We start from the raw sequence: 16800 nt of genomic DNA on the forward strand, positions 1-16800 counted from the left end.
TCTGGAAAAGATTCACTGATTTTCTCTGACAGAATTTTTTTGTCATAAAACATAATTTGCACAGGCTAAAATATAAAGGCACATACTGTACATATGATTATACATAGATATAATATGATATACAAATACATTTTATATATACTATTAGATAGATATTGGATTAAATATATACTCTATAAGGTTATACTTACTGTAAGGAACGCATTCATATTGAACTTCTAGATATTTGTAAGTCCCTGGACAGGGGTCAGGAAATACATCAGGTCCAGCCACAACAGCACACTGAGTTCTATTATTGCATCTGAAATAAAATAAAATGTGGTTTAAAAAGCCTAAACATTTTACAAAACAATTTTTAAGTTTTTTATTTAGTTATTTTTTCAAATAACTTGAATACATAATGTAATACAGCATAGTAATAGTAGGTCAAAATTTATAATCAAGACTTTTACAGAAAATTACAGCTCAGCTTTCATTTTACCAGTGCTCATGAATATTGTAAAGGGAAGCTGTGATTGGTTGCCATGGGGAACTAAGAACTTTCCGAAAAGCTTGATAAATTTGCTCCACGTGTTTGTGCGTTTATGTTTGCCTAGAGTTTATATGGCAGTGTTTTCACTTGTAATGACGGGAGCATCAGTGTTGGCTAAGGCATATGGGACACCAATCCAAAGTGTCACTGCCTCACAGCTAAAAGTGTAAAAGGAGAAAAAAGCTTTAACTTAAAAATTATAGGAGAATTTCAGTGCAAAAAACAGTTAAGTGTATATTATTTTACAATAAGGACTTGCTGTATGTTTTTTTTAATTTTCTCTTGCAAAAAGGTATCCATTTTTAAAATTCGATCATTGTATCTACATGAACACATGTTTTAGGACAAGATGCATACTTTACTGGCACCATTTTGGGCCAGATATCTAATTTATACACTTTATCCTTTTCTGAAAGGGAAAGTAGAAAAACAGCAATTCAATTTCCCATTTGTATATTATACATTTTCCACCATTCACCATGCAATGTGTTACCACTTTTGCATGATGCATGTTTTATAAAGTTTCTAAAGTGGCTAATGGAAAAAAAAAATGCTATTCTGGCATTACACAATCCTAGGCTGTCCTCTTTTTCCCCATTTACTAACATCACTGTATATGTTCAACCAGAGAGAGTGAAAGCCTCCTGCAATACATATGACATTAAAGGACTATTTACACTACCTATTACTGAATCCGCTAGTCAATTAGAACATGAAAAGATAAATAAGTGACAGTATGTTATTAAAACGGATCAAAAACCGAGAATTCGTACTGATCACATAAAAAGATGGAAAAACTTGTAGGACTTTTATGGTTCAATATATTTTATTGAGTAATGCGCATAATACATGTTAAGGGTGAACATTTTCACAAACATTGCATCGCTAAAGAAACAACACATATGTGTTGCGTAGAGTGGTCGGCAATTTGCACAAAAGTCATTATGGTGTTTAAATCAATTAACTACAAAAGAGGTGTATTGTAGAAATTAAGTGGCCCAAGATGGCCAACTAATGCTCAGAATTTGAGAACAACAAAAAGACGAATAGACATCAGACATACTAGGGAGTGAGGGTTAGGATGTGGAGGGGTTGGTGGGGGAGATGTTTTGGTTGAGAAGGTGCATGGAAAGGTTTACTTTATGATATTAAATTAGCATTGTATGTAATGGACTTCAACAGGTAGGATGGAATGTTGCAATTAGGTTGTGAAAGTGGGAGCCTATGCCTCGATAGAGGGGTTATTAGGTATGTTATAATATCCAAAGGTCTTTGAATCGAGGAGCTACGACAGACCAAAAAGTACCTTATCAATATTGCTACCAACATGTTACAAACAGTGCAGGGATACTAGACAAGGGGCAGTGAGGTAGGGAGGGGAAGGGATATGCGGGTATGGAGAACAGAGGCATGTCTTTGTATCCCAGCATTATGTCCCAACTGTCAACCATGTCTCCATAGCTGGAAGGGATCTAAACGTGATCCAGGGGCTCCAGGTGTTATGGAAGAGGTCATATTTGCCCTCATCACTAGCCTTAAGCTCCTCCATGTGTAGTATTGTGTTGAGTGCTTCTACCCATTGTGCCTTAGTGGGAGGGATATTAGATTTCCATAGCCTTGGAATTATCTGCCTTGCTGCCACAAGGAAGTGTCGGAGCAGGCTTTTTTTGAATTTAGAGATAGTTCCTGGAAACATTGATGGTAAGGCCAGTTCGGGTGAGGGGGGGATTCCGGGGGGACAAATGTCCTTGAATAGTTTAAAAATCTCCTGCCATAGGTCATATATCGGGGGACATTCCCACCATATGCGTAGCATGTTGCCTTCTGCATCTCCGCAGCGCCAGCACCGGGAAGAAGCCTCAGGGAACATTTTATGCAATTTAGCGGGTGTTCTGTACCATTGGGATAAAATTTTATAATTTAGTTCTTGGAGACGACAAGAGACTGAAGCCTTATGGGTTAAAAGAAACATTTTTTGCCATTGTGCACGTGAGAAAGACTTTTGAAGGTCTCTCTCCCAGGCGTTAGCAAACGGAGGCAGAGAGTCCCCCAAACCCTCCCATACCAGCATAGCATAGACCAAGGAGATTGTGTGGACTGGGGGAGAGGAGTCTAGGCATAACTCTTCAAATGGGGTGAGTGTGGCAGAATGTTTGGTAGAGCCTAACGAGTCTATGAATCTGCGGACAGAATTGAAGCCATCTAGAGGGGGCCAAGCCCAACACTGCGGTTACATGAGTCATGGAGCGGATCCCGTTCTCATCCAACACATCGCGCACCCAGGGAGTGTTGTTTGCGCGTTGGAGGAGCAGTTTTGAAGGTCCAACTTGTAGGACTTTTAGAAACTAAAAAGATTACTTGATTAGATTTTACTGTTTGAAATGTATAAACTGTTGCTTTAAACAATGCATTTTTTGTAAAACTAGTGACACTCTATACTCTATATAGTTCAAAAGTGGAGGGCAAGGAAAAAAAGGTGGAGCTACAAATGGAGAAATGTAAATGTGATTAAAACTAGAAAAAAATAATACCTCTGGGACATTATCTTGTAGGCATCTGGAAGATAACATCGAATGTTCTCCATTTGAGCAGGATCCGAGTCACATATTTTATCGTCTGTTCTTCCATAGTTGGCACTTTCAATCATGATAACATCAGTACCTGGACAGCGCAACTCTATAGGATAGCTTTCACAGGATAACTCCCTTCGTACAACTGCCATAGGAATTGGAGCTCTACTAAAAGCTAAACGAAGAAAAAATACAATTAACTTTTATTAGTCCCTTAAAACAGTGTAGTCATTACCAGTTAGAATACAGCTGCCAATACATACAAATTTTGGATTGCAAATTTATACAAACATTGTTACACATGGCCATGAAGACATTCATTCTCTATATGAAAATTGCTTTTGCGGTCAACCTTTTCAGGCATACAGAGCAATAAAGGACACCTACCACACGGATCAAGGATTGTAAACCAAGCACTCGGGCCTACTGTCAGGGTCTGCTCTTCTTTTAGCTTCTTATGTCCTTTTTTTTTAAAGGATTTTGAAATTATGCAAATGAGTCTGAGGGGCATTGGGCTCCATAGGTTTTAGTGGACCTTGGAGCCCCTCAGCATTGTTTGCATTTAATTAATCAACTTTTAAAGCCTTTTATTTTTAAAATCTTAAAAAGTAAGATTGATCCTGCCAGAGGGAGCACACACCAGTATGTCAGTGTGCTTGGTTTACAATCCTTGATCTTGGTGGTAGATGTCATGCATGCTCTGCTGAAGAGGCTAGGTAAGAAGTATGCAAACAGGCTCTGACTAGCCCTCAGACGGCATCTTTTGGGGACAGTTTTAGAAAACAATTGAAGTAGAGCTGAATTAGTACTCCGTAGTCCTCTATATAAAATTAGTAGTATCTGTAACTGGTAATAGAAATACAAAACCTACTCAAGAAAAAAAAACAGATTTGCACAGAAAATTTTTTTGCTATAAAGCATATGACGAAAAACTTTATTTAAATATTTTCAATAAAACCGTACAATGAGGATAAAATACATGGAACAGACATTTTAACGCTGGGGAAATAATCTTAAAAACATCAAGGAGGTGCGTGAGTGAAAAAGTATTTGATGAGTAAATAAATAATATTTCCCCAGCATTGGCTGATTCCCTCTCAGCGTTAAAATGTCTGTTCCATGTATTTTATCCTTATTGTACGGTTTTATTGAAAATATTTAAATAAAGTTTTTCATCATATGCTTTATAGCAAAAATGTTTCTGTGCAAATCAGCTGCTGGATCCTAGGTGGAATATGGCAGGAATATAAAAAGAATATTCCTTCCATGTGGCTTTCTGCAGGGCACAGGAATGAGGAAATGCAAGTGTGTAAAAACTCCCCTCTTCAGGCCTTATGTACACGAACGGTTTATGGGTTGTTTTTAGACAGGTGAAGAAGGTTAGATGAGCATGTTTCACCCCTCCCCTCTCCATAATGGGCTGAGCGGCCAAGCCACACATCTGGGCAGGAATAGCACTTTCCCTATCCTTTGTGGTGGGGCTGCAAGGCTCCGACACATATAATAGATAAGGTGTGTTTCACACATCCTGGATACTAAGAACAACAATCATAGTTTCACATGAAACTGTTTAATGACACAACTCCTTGGGGCACATTTACCTACCCGTTCCCTGCGTGATCCCCGAGGTGCGCTGTCTGACGAGAATGAAGTCTGCCGTGATTCAACATGACCGTGCACCTGAGATCCTGCATGTGTCACTTCCCCGCTCAGGTCCGCCGGGGTTCACCTTCTTCTTCCCGGTGTATGTGAGTGATTTTTAAATCCTGCGCTTAGTCCGAATCAGTTGGGTTGTCCGACGGCCACGCCCCAACAATTTGTGGCGCATGAAAGTTTGCGGCATAATCCGATGGCGTGTGCCAAAAACCCCTGGTACATGCAGCGCAAAACGGAAATATTCGGGAAACCAGACAGAAATGTGCCCCCTTGTGTCATAAAACTGTTTCAGGTGAGACTAGTATTGTCGTTCTTAGTATCCAAGATGTTTGAAACACAACTAGTATATGTGTATGAGCCGTGCAGTCACGCCACAAAAGATAGGGCAGGTTCTACATGACAGAGAACCAGAGATATTCACGGTAAAGCCTTATGCACGTGGCCCCATCGCTTTCAATTGGTCACATTCATGGTGCAGTATATGCACCATGTTTCACAGTACCACGATTGTGCCACCCACATGGCAAATTATGATTTACGGACGTTTTACGGAGGACTGATCCACGGCAGTTAGTCTTCCAGTCTGTGCTGGATAATCAGACCACAGTTAAAATGCCTAAATAATATATACAAAAAAGGTCTAGTTAATGGACCTCACTGAAACCCTCCATCTTAAAACATACCTTCCTATCAGTGAACTAACAGACGATTGAAAACCTACAGTCCAAGTATTGCTTGTCTTTATTATTTCACACATATACAACCACCATGTCATATAGTATTCCCTCATTTCTCATACACGTATTTTTGACAAAACATGTACTAGAACTGCCAAATAAAAAATACAAAGTATCACTTTAGCCCCCCAACATGTTTCAGGCTAAATGTTTAGCCCCAGCACCCCTGAGGACGGCACCTTGCTGGCAAAACATGTTGGAGGGCTAGTGTATGTTTTGTCACATCTGTATGAGCTAGTGAAATGAGGGAATACTGTACGATATTCTTAGGGAATGACTCAATTCTGGACAAACTCGAGAACTGGGCAGCACAGTCAGGCGCAATCATATACTTACTAGTTGAGTAGTTGATACAAAACAAACAAATGTATCAAAGTGTATATTAGTGTTGCCACATTCCCTTTTTGGACACTAGCAGCCCCTGGTGGTTGTATATCATATATGAGTCATCCCTGTCAATACATTCCAATTTCCCTCACACTGTGTTAAAAAATAAACAACAAGCAATACTTGGACTGTATTCTCACTATTAACCCCTTAAGGACATAGGGTTTTTCGGCTCATTTCTCGCTCTCCAACTTCAAAAATCCATAACTTTTTCATTTTTACGTGTACAGACCTGTGTGAGGGCTTATTTTGTGCGTAACAAATTTTACTTTCCCGTAATGTTATTTATTTTAAAATGCCATGTACTGCGAAGCTGAAAAAAAATTCCAAATGTGGAAAAATTGAAAAAAAAAACGCACGTGTGTCACATTCTTGTGGGCTCAGTTTTTACGACTTTCACTCTTCGCTCCAAATAACACGCCTACTTTATTCTTTGGTTCGGTGCGATCGCGGTGATACCAAATTTGTATAGGTTTTATTGTGTTTTAATACATTTTCAAAAATTAAACGAATGTGTACAAAAAAGAAAAAAATGTTTTTGCCATCTTCTGACGCTAATAACGTTTTCATACTTTGGCGCACGGACATGTGTGAGGGGTAATTTTTTGCGAAATGAGGCGATATTTTCATTGCTACCATTTTGAAGTCTGTGCGACATTTTGATAATTTTTTATTTCATTTTTTATGTTATGTAAAAAGGTGTAAAAGTCGCATTCCGGACATTTGGGGCGCCATTTCCTGCCTCGGAGGTCACCGCCACCCGTAACCGTTTTTATATTTTGATAGATCGGGCATTTTGGGACGCGGCGATACCTAATATGTTTGTGATTTTTACTGTTTATTATGTTTTATATCCGTTCTAGGGAAAGGGGGGTGATTTGAATTTTTAATATTTTATAAATTTTTTTTATTTTTTAAACTTTTTTTTTTCACAATTTTTTAGACCATCTAGGGTACATTAACCCTAGATGGTCAGATCGCTCCTACCATATACTGCAATACTTCTGTATTGCAATATATGGCATTTTTGCAGCACATTCATTACGACGAATCTGCAGAAGCCATTAAGTCTCGGGTCAAAAGAAGACCCGAGGCTACCATGGCAACCAATCGCCGCCCCCCGATGACGTTCGGGGGCGCGGCGATCGCATTAAAGATGGTGGCGCCCGCGTGCCGCTGTTTTTTAAACGCTGCCGGCGACTTTGCGGCAATCACATGGTTAATAGCCGCCGGCAAAGTCGCCGTCGGCGTGAGCCCTCTTCATAGCCCTTTTCATACATCCTTTATCCCTTCATACATCCCTTATACCTACGAGCTACGGCGCAGAGCGTTAAGGGGTTAATAGTATTTAGAATAAAAGTTATGTTTTAAGACAAAGGGTTTCAGTGAGGTCCGTCAACAGAACCTTTTTGTATATACTAAGCTTACCCAGTGTGGTGATGATGATGATGATGACAACGACGACATTGTTATGTGTCTAGAGATGGGCGAATCGATTCTAATGAAGTGGAATTCGTAAAGAATTCCGGAAAACTGCAGTTCTGCACGAATCCGAAGTTTACGGTGAAATTTTTTTTTTCCCCTTTGTTAGCAAAATGGTCGCGATCACAACGTATAAAATGGGCCAGAGAACTCTGGGAAGGAGAAAGAAATACCTTCGATCACATGTGCAGACATGTAAGCCAATCAGCGACCGCCATGCTTATGTGATGTCACAGCCCTATAAAAACTGACGTCCATTTGCAATCCTGTCATTTCACACTACATGTGCTGTCTCTAATGTCTAGCTGCTTCTACTCAGTAGTTGATGTAGTGATTTTTACTCAAAGTCCAGGGTGTCCGTTTTGGGTGATCTGTATACACCAAATTTCAATTCTTTTTTGTTGCTAAAGCTGATATCAAGAAATACGTGTCAAATCAACATAGTTGCTGGCGTAATTTTTCTCAAAGTCCAGAGTGTCAGTATTTGGGGTTCTGTATTCCCCAAATTTCAATTCTTTTTTGTTGCTAAAGTTGATATCAAGAAATCTGTGTCAAATCAACATAGTTGATGTAGTGATTTTTGCTCAAAGTCCAGGGTGTAAGGTTTTGGAGTTCTATATAACCAAATTTTCAATTCTTTTTTGTTGCTAAAGTTGATATCAAGAAATATGTGTCAAATAAACATACAGGCGGTCCCCTACTTAAGAACACCCGACTTACAGACTACACCTCGTTACGAACGGACCTCTGGATGTTGGTAAATTTACTGTACTTTAGCACAAGGGCTACAATGTACATCTGTAACAGTTACAAAAGGGGACTGCAATCAAAGGGGTTGTGTCACCATAGCACATGGCTGTAATTGAGCCCAGTGCATTGTGACAAGCACTTTCACCATTTACACTTATTACAAAATATGCAGCCTTGCTGAGATAATGCCTTCTGTAGTGGTTGCTGGCGCCCCCTGGTGGCAGCTGTATCCCGTCCTGAGCAACAGCTGATCTGGCCGAGTTTGCTCACAAGGATTCAGCCAGCTGCTCTGCACTACAGATCACTCCATGGGCTCACAGCTCCTCTCCACACTGAGAGATCAGCTGACACAATGCAGCCAATAGGAGGTGAGAGAGGAGGGGCAGAGAGCTTAGCTGTGTAGTGATAGGAGTGATGCCTGTGATCTCCACTGCTTATTTCAAGCCTCTGCTTCACCAGGGCTTCCTGCATCACATGCCAGGCAAATGCAGCCAGACTTGGGTATCTGATACACAGAGCCCTTCTAACATAGGAGGCTGCAGAGATAACACAAAGAACAGGCTGAGCTCTGACATCTCCTGAGCTCCAACATGTCCTGCAGTCCTCCTCCTGTACTCTCCACCATGCACTGTCCCTCCATGTTACACTGCTGTCCTGCAAAGGGGCCTCTGTCCCTGACTAGCAGGAAAGTAGGTCCTATCTAAGTCCTATTATCTATCACCTGTCATCTATTTACTATCTATCTATCGATCTCTTACCTATTTATATATCATCTATCTATCTATCTATCCATCTATCTGTCTTTCTATCTATTTATCTATATCATATCTATCACCTTTCCTATCTAGCTTCTATTTAGCAATCTTTTACAATAGATAGGGACACATTTATTACAGCTTGTACGCCAAAAAAGCATACAAGCTGTGATTTAATCACAATTCCTTACAAAATACACAAGAGAAGCAATCAACGGCCCCAAAGTAACATACGAAAATACAAACATTTATTAATAAAAATGATAAAAAAAAACATGTTAATGCACCGCATTTCAGGGACAGAGAAGTACAAAACAGTTTCCCTGAAAACACCCCTTACTCCTGCCAAGTGTCAAATATAATCAAACATGATACTGGACCTTCAGAATAAATGGTATGAGAAATACATGAAATCAGAAAGATCTCTGACTCAATGGTACAATAAATTTATACAAGTAGAGCAAGGTTAGTGCAACCAAGTAGCTCGAGATCCCCAAAAGTGCATTGTCCGACGTGCACATCTGCCACGTTTCACAAAGGTGAGGCCAATGAGTTGTGGAATAACAGCCGCTGTCAGTGCTGTGCATGTGCCTGGCAAGGCCCCTCCCACATCTGCTTCTGTGTGGAACAGAGTAGAGGCTGAACAAGCATCATAATAACACATAGAAAGGTATTTTTAATTCCAGGTTACCATTATATATAGATTTTTTAAACATTTTAACTTCTTTGAGCGCTTTTTGGAGTAATTTATTTTGCGGCATAACCCCTTTAAGCTTTAGTATTAATCCTGGTTCTGATGAAACCCAACATTTTTTAAAATCCAATTGTCACAGAGACCAAAATATTATGTCTGGGGTTACAATTATAAAATATACAGTTCCAACTTACATACAAATTCAACTTAAGAACAAACCTACAGAACATATCCTGTTCCTAACCCAGGGACTGCTTGTAGTTTATGTGGTGATTTTTGCTCAAAGTCCAGGGTGTCAGTTTTTGGGGTTCTGTATTCCCCAAATTTCAATTCTTTTTTTGTTGCTAAAGTAGATATCAAGAAATCTGTGTCAAATCGACATAGTTGATTAACCAATATGTCACACAGAGAGGTGGCAGGTGTAGCAGGCACAGGTCGCAGCACAGTAAGGGTACGTTGCTGCAGGGGTGACTCAGTGAGGCCAGAATTGCCAGTGTCATCTAGCGGCAGTGTGTTGATCAACAACCCAAAGGTTCATGATTGGTTGACCAGCTCATCCACTTCCTCCCAAATGATATTTGACAACCCCAGCCAAGAGTCCGTGTGTTTGACAGATACAACCCTTAGTTGGAATGGCCCAGGAGCAGGTTAGCGGCCTCATTTGTGCTCAACCAGTCTCTGTCTCTGTTCATTTCCCTCAGCCAGAGATCTACTAGGTGGTCTGTGCTCAGCGACAATATACAGCGAGGACAAACAATTTGAGGACAGTCAGCAGCTGCTTGGCAGTGAAGAGGAGGGCAGACATCCGCAGCTTCGTGCAGTAGGCGGGAAAGTGGAGATGTGGCACGGGAGGTTATGTTGCACTTGCAAGTAGACAGGCTCTGCATACTGAGACCGTTGAGGAGAATAGCAGTGACAAGGAAACAAATCGATGATGATGTAGCCGATCGCACTTGCGAGCCAGGTGAAACAAGGGCTTCATCATCATCGGGAGGAGAGGGTGTCAGCTTGCACGTCAACCGGTGAAATAGGCAGCAAGTCACTACTGTGGCCGTGAGTCAGCAGGGTGGCAGCAGTGCGAGGACAGGAGCCAAATGTCTGCAGGGTACAAACCCTGCTTCACAGGTCAAGTAAGCGGTGGCACAGGGGCTCAGCAAGGCAGTGGCGTTAGTAGTCACTCAGTGCAGAGTGTTGGCAGTAAAATCGCCCCCAAAAAAAAAGGCAGGACCAGCCCTTCACAAATATTTAGAAGAGAAGGTGGGCCAGTCCTTTAGCTTATCGGTTTCTTCCAAGGTGCACGGCAGCACGGACGTGTGGAGCTGTAACTCCACACCAACAACTTGAACATGAGATGCCGCTTTCTCCTCCACGTTGTCAAACTGCTGCTCCTGCGCCAATGTCCTCCTCCTCCTCCTTCACCACCACCTCAGTCTCCACTAGGCTGCTCCATCATGGCACAAGTGCAGGGCACAGCGGTGTCAAACAGTCATGGAAGAAGAAATCAATGTGTGGCTTTCTCCACAACAACTGCAAATTGGAACCATGGTAACAGACAATTGGAGGAACATGGTGTCCGCGCTGCACCGAGGAGGGATGGTCCATGTGCCCTGCATGGTGCACGTGTTCAGTCTGGTTGTCAAAAGGTTCCTGAAGTCTTCCACCCATCTGCAAGTCATTGTAAAATTGGCCAGGAAACTGTGCATGTACTTCATCCATTCTTACAAAGCCAAGCACACCCTCCTCGAGTTGCAGCGGCAGAACGGCCTCCCCCAACATAGTCTGATATGTGATGTTTCCACCGTTGGAATTCCAGCCTCCATATGTTAGACCGCCTGTATGAACAGAGAAAAGCCATTAATGATTTTTTGATGATGCAAGTGGACAGGAGTACTTCCCTGTGTAACTTTGATGTCAGCCACCAGCAGCTCTTGCATGACACTTTCCATTTGCTGAGGCCCTTTGAAGAGGCCACGTTACTAGTCAGTCGCCAGGACTACAGGATGAATAAAATAATTCAAATGCTACATGTCGTGGAACTGATGCTGCAAAATCTGTCTGGTCAAGGCACTGGAGAAGTGACGACTACATCTTACGGGCACTTGAGTCCAGTGGGCGCTGAACTGGAGGAGGATAATGTTGAAGCACAAGCAGAGAGCAGAGATGGGCAAATTTATTAAATTTGCCAAATTTTTTGAAAAAATTTAATTCAAACAAAATCGAATCATGACGAATCACGTTAAAAAACAGGTATTTCATGGCTCCAGAGAGCCTGTGGGGTGTTGTAGAACGTTGTGTCATGCTTAAATATGCATAGGGAGTGTGGTTTGGTCGTCAATGATGATCAGGAAAACAAAAGTTTACTTACTCTAAATTTTCCTTTCTTCGAGTCCAGGGGCACCACGTTTCCCTCCCTTATTTTATATTGCTTTATAATAATACACAATCTCCTAGTTTCTCCTCCCTCTTATAGGGCTGCTTAACTAGTTCATTGAAAACATGTGTACTGCTTGGTAACCTGCCTATATCGGATTGTGTTGCCCCTGGACTCCAGGAAAAGAAAATTTTGAGTAAGTACATTTTTGTTATTCTTGTACATAGGGGGTAGTATTATAGTAGTTATATTCTTGTACATAGGGGGCAGTATTATAGTCAGAGATGAGCGAATTTGTTAAAATTCGGTTGGTCCCAATTCGCCAAATTTTTTTAAATCGAATCATGACGAATCGCGTTAAAAAATAGGTACTTCCTGGCTCCAGAGAGCCTGTAGGGTGTTGTAGAACGTTGTGACATGCTTAAATATGCATAGGGAGCGTGGTTTGGTCTTCAAACAATGCTGTGTTTTAGTATGACACGCACATGACAGCCGCCGCTCTTAGAATCGCTTCACTTTTCAATTCCTTGTGCACTTACAGAGGCCAACTTCACCAAATAAGCGAAGCGGGAACGCAGCCTGACAAGGTAACATCTGTGCCAGCTCAAAAGGACTGAGCTGAGGGCCAAGATCCCACTATAACATCAAAGAGTGCACTCTTTTTACATTGACATCAGATAATCCCATAGAATACGACAGAAGCTGTACGCGGATACATGTAGAAACCCACCAAAAGAGTAAAGAGGGTGTCTGCAGTAATTCTGCATTGACGTCACTGATCATTTTGCCCTTCATTTCGCCCGTCAGTGTCCGCTTTCAATTGGTGGATCCAAAACAGAGATGACCAGTAAATGGGATATTTGCATGTCCTATGTATTTTGTATCCATTCCTGCTTTTGGCTATCAACCCTGAGGCTTTTCATTCCTTCTGACAGATGAAACAAAGGGGGAAACTAAACATAGTGGCAATGCCCCCCAGCTGCCCACAACAGCAGCCGTGGCAGTAGTATGTGAGAGATGACTGACAGGAATCCCCCAGTCAGACCTGACAAAGGATGGACAATGGCGCACATAGACAGAGGCCAACTGTGTGCACAGTATTTCTCTATAGTATGCCAGTTGTTCCAACCTCTCAGCAGCTGGAAAAAAGTCAACCATTTTTGACCGGTAACGAGGGTCCAAGAGGACGAAGAGCCAAAAGTTATCCCTATGGCAGATGTTGACTACTCGGCTGTCACTAGTTAGAAAAAGCAGCATGCTGCGGGGCATTTGCGCAAGTGACTCTGAGGGACTCCCGACTACCATCTCCACTGTATACTGGCATGGTGCTTCTGGGTCATCTGCCTCGTCTTCTACCTCCTCCGGATGCTCCTGCTCCTCCTCTCCTGTCACCTGAGTAGAAAAACCACAAATTGCACCAGACTCTGCTTGTGCTCCATTGTCCTCCTCCACTTCAGCACCATCGGACTCATGTGGCCATGAGATGTAGTCTCCACTTCTCCAGTGCCCTGACCAGACAGATTTTGCAGCATGAGTTCCAGGACATGAACCAGTGGAATGACGTTATTTATCCCGCAGTCCTATCGACTGACAAATAACGTGGCCTCTTCAAAGGGCCTGAGCAAACGGCAGGTGTCACGCATGAGCTGCCAGTGGCTGACACAGGGGAGTACTCTGGTCCGCTTGCAACATCAAAAAATCATTAATGGCTTTCCTCTGTTCATGCAGACGGTCTAACATATGAAGGCTGGAATTACAAGGGGAGGAAACATCGTATATGTTGGAGTAGGCCATTCCGCTGCAACTTGAGGAGGGTGTGTTTGGCTTTGTAAGAATTGCTGAAGTGCGTGCACAGTGTCCTTGCCATTTTAAGAATGACTTGCAGACGGGTGGAAGTCTTCAGGAACTTGTTGACAACCATATTGAACACGTGCGCCATGCAGGGTGCATGGACCATCCCTCCTCAGTGCGGACACCATGTTTCTCCCATTGTCTGTCACCATGGTTCCGATTTTTAATTGTCGCAGAGAAAACCACACATTGATTTCTTGTTGCATGACGCAGAGCAGTTCCTCCCCTGTGTGACTTTGTTCGCCCAGGCAAACCAGGTGTAGAACTGCATGACAACGCTGTGCACTGCACATGTGGTATGATGGAGCAGCACTTTTGGCGGCTAAGGTGGTGGTGGAGAAGGAGGAGGCAGACACTGGTGCAGGAGCAGCAGTTTGACAACATGGAGGAGAAAGTGCCATCTCTTGTGGAAGTTGTTGGTGTGGCTGGGCGGGAAGCACATTCACCCAGTGGGCAGTAAAGGACGTGTACTGGCCCTGATGGTAGTTACAGCTCCACACATCCGCGCTGCCATGCACCTTGGAAGAAACTGATCAGCTCATGGACTGGACCACCTTCTGTTGTGCATATTGGTGAAGGGCGGGCACTGACTTTTTGGGAAAAAAATTGCAGCTTGGAACTCTCCACCTAAATTGGGCACAAAGGTGCAGAGTCCAAGACTTGGAAAGGGAAGGACTGCAGTACCAACAACTTGGACAGGAGCACGTTCAGCTTCTGAACCTTAGGATGGCTGGACGCATAGAGTTGTCTCTTGGTAATCGCCTCCCTCAACGACTGCTGGCGCCATGCGTAGGTGGGACCGGAGCATCTGGACCGGGAGATGATTTCAAAGATAAACAGCTCCCTTCGGCAGGGGTGCTGGAGCCTTGAATTGCTGAAACAGCATGTGTGCCACTAGATGCTGCTCCTGTTGCTGCACCTGCAGGATGGACCACATCTGACACCCGTTTCTCTCAGGACATTGGATGGTGAAGCTGCATGTGCGCAGGGCCGTAATGCCAATGTTAGCTCTATGGCCACGCTTCACTTTCTGCCCGCAGATATGACATATACCCACGCTCGGCTTCTCTGGTGTCTTTACAAAAAACTGCCACACCACCAAGGTGGTAATTTTACAGCCAACACTCTGCACTGAGCGACTACTACCGCTGCTGCCTTGCTAACCCCTTGTGCCACTGCTAACTTGGACCTGCGAATCGGGATTTGTACCCCACGGACATTTGGCTCCCGTCCTCACACTGCTGCCACCCTGCTGACTCATGGCCACAATAGCGACTTGCTGCTATTCTCCTTACCGGTGTCAGTATGCACAGCCTGCCTACTACAGGAAGCAGCGGAAGTGTGCCCCACCTTTTTACTGCCAAGCAACTGCTGACTGTCCTCAAACGGAATAGTGGCGCTGAGCCCAGACCACCTAGTAGATCTCTGGCTGCGGGAAAGGAACAGGACAGAGGCAGATTGAGGACCACTGACCTGCTCCTCAGCCATGTCAAGTAAATGTTGTATCTGAGGAACCCACAGACTGGGGTTGTCAGATGTTATATTTGAGGAATTGGATGACCTAGTCAACCATTCAACAACCTTTGGGTTGTTGATCAACACACTGCCGCTATATGACACTGGCAGTTCTGGCCTCACAGAGTCACCCCTTCTGCGACATCCCCTTACTGTGCTGCGACCTCTGCCTGCTCCACTTGCCACCTTTCTGTCTGACATAGTGGTTTGTAAACTATGTGGATTTGACACGTAAATCTGGCTCTAAACTATAGCCACAAAAAGGTATGGGAATTTGCATTCTACAGATACCCCACAATTGACACTCTGTGATTACAGCGTAAATCACGGTATAAACTACGTGGATTTCACACGTAAATCTGTTTCTTAACTATAGCAACAAAAAGGTATGGGAATTTGTGTTGTACAGATACCCCACAACTGACACCCAGTGAGAGGTCCACAAATCACTACTGCAGATGCATGAATGTGAAACATATTTCTTCCTATTCGATTTTTGTCACTAAATAGAACTGCTATTTGGGGTATACAGATCCCCCTTAAAGAATACCCAGGGATTGCAGCAGGAATCACTTCTGCAGATTCATGAATGTGAAATAGATTTCTTCCTATTCCATTTTGTCACTAAATAGAACTGCTATTTGGGGTATATAGATCCCCCTTAACCCCTTAACGCTCTGCGCCGTAGCTCTACGGCGCAGAGGTATAAGGGATGTATGAAGAGGGCTCACGGGCTGAGTCCTCTTCATACAAAGGTGGTGGTTTTTGCATATTGCAGAAAACCCCCACCGCTAATAACCGCGGTCCGTGCTTGCACCGATCGCGGCTATTAACCCCTCCGTTGCCGTCGGCGCCGCCATCTTTTTTATGATCGCCGCGCCCCCGAACGTCATCGGGGGGCGGCGATTGGTTGCCATGGTAGCCTCGGGTCTTCGTTTGACCCGAGGATACATGGCTTCTGCATATCCATTACAATGAGCCTGTGGCTCATTGTAATGTATAGTGTGCAAAAATGCCATATATTGCAATACTGTAGTATTGCAGTATATGGTAGGAGCGATCTGACCATCTAGGGTTAATGTACCCTAGATGGTCTAAAAAATAGTGAAAAAAAGAAAAAATAAAGTTTAAAAAATAAAAAAAATTAATAAAATATTAAAAGTTCAAATCACCCCTCTTTCCCTAGAATGGATATAAAACATAATAAACAGTAAAAATCACAAACATATTAGGTATCGCCGCGTCCCAAAATGCCCGATCTATCAAAATATAAAAACGGTTACGGGCGGCGGTGACCTCCGAGGCGGGAAATGACGCCCAAATGTCCGAAATGCGACTTTTACACCTTTTTACATAACATAAAAAATTAAATAAAAAATGATCAAAATGTCGCACAGACCTCAAAATGGTAGCAATAAAAACGTTGCCTCATTTCGCAAAAAATGACTCCTCAAACATCTCCGTGCGCCAAAGTATGAAAGAGTTATTAGCGTCAGAAGA

General features: G+C 42.9%; 1 protein-coding gene across 12 annotated transcripts in view; it reads right to left on the bottom strand.

Moving 5' to 3' along the window:
* The window catches only part of ADGRL3 (adhesion G protein-coupled receptor L3), a 1100912-nt gene that overhangs the window by 863078 nt on the left and 221034 nt on the right, over positions 1–16800 (bottom strand). For all 12 annotated transcript variants that reach the window (XM_072113828.1, XM_072113827.1, XM_072113826.1 and 9 more), the window contains 2 exons: positions 3064–3277; positions 192–301 (listed from right to left, as the gene is read on the bottom strand). In XM_072113828.1, the coding sequence (XP_071969929.1) occupies positions 192–301; positions 3064–3277 (324 nt within the window). The remainder of the gene's footprint in view (positions 1–191; positions 302–3063; positions 3278–16800) is intronic.

This window comes from Engystomops pustulosus, chromosome 1 (assembly GCF_040894005.1).
Source record: "Engystomops pustulosus chromosome 1, aEngPut4.maternal, whole genome shotgun sequence".
Lineage (NCBI taxonomy): Eukaryota > Metazoa > Chordata > Amphibia > Anura > Leptodactylidae > Engystomops > Engystomops pustulosus.